Genomic DNA, 5,474 nt, shown 5'->3' with positions numbered 1-5,474 from the left:
TTAAACACCGACTAATCAATATAGCGACTTAAAATGTATTTATAGTATTATCGACATATTTTTTAAAGTTGATTTTCATTGGACGCTCAGGTTATAGCTGTCATCTGAATTAGTTTAATCTTGTAACCTTTTACGTAACATGTCAGAGATATTTTGCTTCAGTTTGATCATCGATTATAAGAAAACGTTGTGAACTCCTAAAATATATAACCACCAAATATGATTGTACGAGTAAGTGTCCTGTCGATATAATTACGCTTCTGAGCATAATTGATGGATTTGACCCTTGAATTGTGTCCACACACCATTCTTTGTCTATATGAAATCTTGATTAGATTTACAACTTGAATAGAAAACTTTGAAATATGAATAAAAAGTATGATATTTGGAAAAGTGAAAACTTCAAAATGTTTTTACCCATATATGGCTAGCTAGTTTCCCACTCCCCACATCTTCATGATATGGGTTTATGGTAAACAGTTCTTTAAATTACATAGTGTAAGTATACATTTATATATGTGATGTTTAAGTATTGAAATCATGGGTGGACCTAGGTACCAAAAACAGTACATTAAAAAATTGAGACTTTATTGGTAAAAATTCAAAGTTGTATCACTTATATTGTTTTGTTTTTGTTCACCAATCACACCCAGTATAATCCAACAATTTATAACTAGACATCAAACTCAAGAATGTTTTATCCCATGTATGCATGATTCTATGATATAGGATTTATCATAGAGACATATGCAAGTATGCAACATATGCAGGCAAGGAAGTTCTTTCCTAGCTAGTCGTGCAAGTTATAAGTATATTACGTGGAACTAGTGATGAGAGTGAGCAACGCCTATAAGTGTTGTTGAAGCATCCAAGTTTACAAAGGGTCCATTAACCAAAAAAGCAAAGCAAACCAAACACGGTTAGCTAAAAAGAAACTTGTACTTTATGAAAGAAGTGGGTGATACTAGTGGGTCGCACCAACTCATTTCGTTTTAAATTTTTCATTTAAATTTCTTATGGTCATATATTAGAGACCGGAGATAGATCGTGCTGAACTTTGGGGCGTATGGCATCACATTTGCAATGTAGTTTTTAGTTGTCACCAAATATCTGGATAAATTCATCTAATTAACCTTGAAGATGTTAAGTAAACTATATTATTTATCTTGTTTAGAGGATTCCGTAGCTAGCTGCACTTCAAGTCTCTTGGTTTTGAAAAAGTTTCGGTGTGCGAGACTATAACCGCTCTTATTAATGGCAACCATTTTTTTTTTTTTGGTTTCACGTCCCTTAAGCCAACAATAGCTTTAGTCTCTCTACATCTTTACGTCTTAAGCAACTTTTATTTCTAGCTCTTCTTGTCGCATTCTTTTGTCACTAGCATCTAAGTCCCGAACAAGCTACTTCTTCTTACACTTAGGATCCAAATGGTTGTTTAAAATTGAAAAAATGGGTTGAACAAAATTGGGTTGAATAATATTCAACTCATTCATCTCTAAAATAGTGGTTGAACAAGTTGAATACTTTTGTTGTAGGATTAATTTATTTTTTCAACTTTTTAAGTTGAACGGACTGAATAATTTTTTCCAACCTCTTCAACTTTTACAATGCAAATGGTGAAAATTGGTTGAATAATTTTTTTCAACCTATTCAATCTTTTCAACCTTGCAACCATTTGCACCCTTACATTATACAAAGCAGATGCAATTTAATTCACGTCCTTTATAATGATTGGTTCAAACATTTTTAAAATTACACATAAAAAGGCAGTGAAAATTTTAAATTTATCACCAAAAAAGAAAACTTCGGTTTCTTTAAGAAATTTCGAAAAGTTTAAAAGTGTCGGCCATTTGGTTGTGGAAGAGGAAAAGGGGGTTAAAAGAAGAAGAGTCGATTAAAAAGGAGAGTGACAACTTTCCAACCCCAAATTGTTTGCTTGCTTTCTTCCAACTCTATTTGTCCGTTTCCTCTATCTCCCTTGAAATCTGTGTGTGTCTCTATGTCTCTTGCTGCTTCCTTTACTCTGATCACATTTTAGAACCTCTTCTATGTGAAATCACATATCATACAACTATATATTGAGAATATGTGAATCACATAATGGATTTGAGTTGATGAAATATAATGAGAATATATACATTGACATGTTATTTAATGATGACACGATATATTGTGTTATTGTATATCAAGTAATATAATGTTCCGTATAACATTGTCATTGACAAATAAGTTGTTATTTTACACGATAACAGGTTATTTTATTTCATAATATGTTACTTAATTTGTTTCTTGAAAAAAAAAACACACACACACACACACGGTGAAATGAATAATATGAAGACTGTAGAATAAAAGAGGGTTATGAAATTCATGGTCTGCTGCATCGTCAGATTTTAAATATCGTACGTCTTTTGTAAGGTCTCGTGATTACAAAATTCACTCCTTTAGATTTTGTCCCATCATTTTATTTTTTTTCTTCAATCTTATATTTAAATTTAACCCGCTCGACCAAATCATGACATAGGCAGAATTTATTCATGGATTTACACAAAAATATAAATAATTTATTTCATGGAAAACGTCCTTTTCATTGTGCATTCCATTTATTTCTTCCCACTTCTGAATATGACGACTACGACCACATGGTGCCAGTACCCACGACTAAAACAATACTATATAATAATATACGTTATATTTTATTTTTCTATGGGCCATAATGAGATATTTTTTTTTATAGTAAAGATGACTATTGCCCATTTTTTAACATCTCATCACTCAAAAAAAAGAGAATAGACTCGGTGGTGTTTGGTTTGCAGATTTCAAAAGTGAGCTAATGAAACATGCATGGGTTCTTCTGATCAAAATTCATAATACAAAAAAAGATCAAAATTCATGATACAAAAAAAAAATATATATATATATATATATAATAAATAAAAAAGAAGAAGGAAAAGAGAAAAAAAGACAAGTAGACCAGTTTCAGTTGTACTGTTGCTGATCAAGCCACGGCCAAAAACCAGAATGGTCATCCATTGCACAGAACATGTTACTGATACTGTTCTCTTCTTTCACCATACTCTGTCCTGAAGACGAGTTTTGAAAGAACTGCATTGTTGTTGTAGTAGTAGTAGTCGTCGTCCCGGTGGCTGGCGACGACGGTGGGAAGAAGTGTCTACCGAGTGTCTGCGGCTGCGGCGGTGGTTGGCCACCGGTTAATGTGCTTTCGATTGATGGCGGCGGTGCAGTTGAGATGTCAAGTCTGAGATTATCTGAACTGTTATCACTTCTGTTACTGCAAGATCCTTCTGTGTCTTTGTTTAGGTTTATTGACTCTGTTTGTTCTCTGCTTTTTAGTCCCATTATCTGCGTAATTAGAGACAAATTAACACTATTAAATTCAAAAATTTTAAAGAATAAAGTCATATGCAGAGAGTACTGTGTTTTGTGATAAGCTGAATAAGAAAGTTATTGTTTTCAGATCTCTGTTCAGACAAGTGTGAAGAAAAAAAAAAAGAGATATAATGATGTTTTATAAAGTCATGAATCACGTATAGTTTTCTAACCCTACCTGAAAGCAACTCTTGATCTAAACAATTATTACCCAAAAAAAAAGTTTGAAAAAATTATGATCTTTTTACATGTAAAACAATTAAATTATGAAATTATTAAACCAAATTTGTTATCTTTAATCTTTTTAGAACAAAAATAATATCATCTTTTAGATAAATTTTTTTTTTGTAGATAAATAATTACCTCAGCTTGGAGTTTCTGATTATGAGTTTGAAGAAGATCATTTTCAGATTTAAGTGCATCAAACTGTCGTTTAAGAGTATCATAATCTTTCTCAAGCTGCTTTGTTTTCCAACGAGCTCTTCTGTTTTGAAACCAAATCGCGATCTGTCTTGGTTGTAAACCTAAGGCACGAGCCAGCTGCATTTTCCTCTCTGGTTCAAGTTTGTTTCCTAGCTCAAAATTCTTCTCCAGTGTCTTGACTTGTTCCATGTTCAACCTTCTCTTCTTCTCTCCCATCTGAGACCCATCATCTGAATAATCCTCTTCTCCTCCATTCATATTGTTCCCTGGTTCTAAATCACAACACCCTTCCATTGGAGATCTCTTACCTAGAAACGAAGCAAACCCTGAAAACAGAAACAGATCATTCAGAAACAGAGGAGATGAATGTATTAGAGAGTGTGTGTGTGTGTATTACCATGGAAATCTTGAGGTAGAGAGCAAGAAGGAAGGAGAGGAGCAAGAGAAGGAGATTGATGAGGATGATCGTCTTCGTAAGAGGTTTGGATCATGAAATTTGAAGGGAAAAAAGACATTCCATTATTACAAGACATCTTCTTCTGTTTTGTAACAGGAAGATAAAATTAAAGTACTGTTTGCTTGAGTTTTTTGGTCGTTTCTCTTTAGTTTTTTCTTCTTACCAATCTTTGTCTCAAAGACATCATCACCCTCTTATAAATCTGAATCTCTTTTTTTTTTTATTATTTTTTTTAAAATGTGTGTGAGTAGGAGAATCAAAATGAGAAAAAGAAAGAGGAAAAAGAGAGAGAGGAAGATACTGAAATGTATCGGCCTAGACTATACCACTTCTGGTTATTTATTTTCTTCTTTTTTTTTCGTTTTATATAGAAAGGGCTGAAAGAGAGAGAGAGGACCTCTCTAAGCTGTGTATAGATCAGATCAAGGCACTCAGTTGATTCTCGTTAACAAAAAAAAAAAAATTAACTCGATCAAATAGCTTAAACTTGTTTTATATTAAGCTAAAGTTGTATATCTAATTTAACTCCAATTTTTATTTCTATTTTCCACTCTCGATAGATATTTCAAAACAAATGTTGATTCCAACCAAGTGGTGGTGGGATCCAATTTAATTGACCATGGTATACTTAGTAAAGTATGTCGTGATGCTTGCGAATTCATTGATTAACCAAATTTAGATTAGACCAAAAAAAAGGACACAATTTGAATATGAATTGAGATGTAATATCTACTTTGAGTTGAACAAAAAAAAAAGAACCATCAAGAGGTAGAACAAACTTGTTTAGTGTTTTTGCTAATGTTTTTATTGTGTTACCATTCATATCAAATTCGCAGAATATTACATATTTTTGATGATGAAAAAATGCAAGAAAATTATAAAAGGGGTTTCAGTTTGCGTACAATGTGGAAAATGAAGTGATGAGAATCAAAAAGGTAAGAGAGGAAAGGACTCTTCTTTTTCCCCTTGGGAGAGACATGCAGAGAGGTGTTCTCTCTCACTCATCATACTTGTCCTTTAATCTTTATGTATTCTATCATCTTTTTTAATTAGATTTGTCCTTTTTTTTTTGGAAAACCAAATGAGATGGGTCCAATTCTCATCTTAAATCATAGCTATAATTTTGTTCAAAAAAAAAAAGAAAAATCATAAGTAGATCAAAGTTTGTGCCTCTCTCTCTTTTTATGTTCCAAACTAATTTCTA

At 32.4% G+C, this 5,474-nt stretch overlaps 1 protein-coding gene across 1 annotated transcript; it reads right to left on the bottom strand.

Annotated features, from left to right (window-relative positions):
* On the bottom strand, nucleotides 2,832–4,618 carry LOC104701620 (homeobox-leucine zipper protein ATHB-13-like). Its single transcript, XM_010417336.2, has 3 exons — nucleotides 4,211–4,618; nucleotides 3,754–4,139; nucleotides 2,832–3,363 (listed from the first exon to the last, which is right to left on the bottom strand). The coding sequence occupies exons 1-3, from the start codon at nucleotides 4,344–4,346 to the stop codon at nucleotides 2,980–2,982; spliced, it is 906 nt and encodes a 301-aa protein (XP_010415638.1). The 5' UTR covers nucleotides 4,347–4,618; the 3' UTR covers nucleotides 2,832–2,979.

Source organism: Camelina sativa, chromosome 7 (genome assembly GCF_000633955.1).
Source record: "Camelina sativa cultivar DH55 chromosome 7, Cs, whole genome shotgun sequence".
Lineage (NCBI taxonomy): Eukaryota > Viridiplantae > Streptophyta > Magnoliopsida > Brassicales > Brassicaceae > Camelina > Camelina sativa.
This window is presented reverse-complemented; position numbering and strand designations above follow the sequence as displayed.

Excerpts from the sequence above, each read along its gene's own strand:
- LOC104701620 (XM_010417336.2), bottom strand. The coding sequence starts at position 4,346 with ATGTCTTGTAATAATGGAATGTCTTTTTTCCCTTCAAATTTCATGATC. Across the intron at positions 4,140-4,210 it reads TCTACCTCAAGATTTCCATG|GGTTTGCTTCGTTTCTAGGT; the intron begins GTAATACACACA and ends TTCTGTTTTCAG. Across the intron at positions 3,364-3,753 it reads ATCAGAAACTCCAAGCTGAG|ATAATGGGACTAAAAAGCAG; the intron begins GTAATTATTTAT and ends CTAATTACGCAG.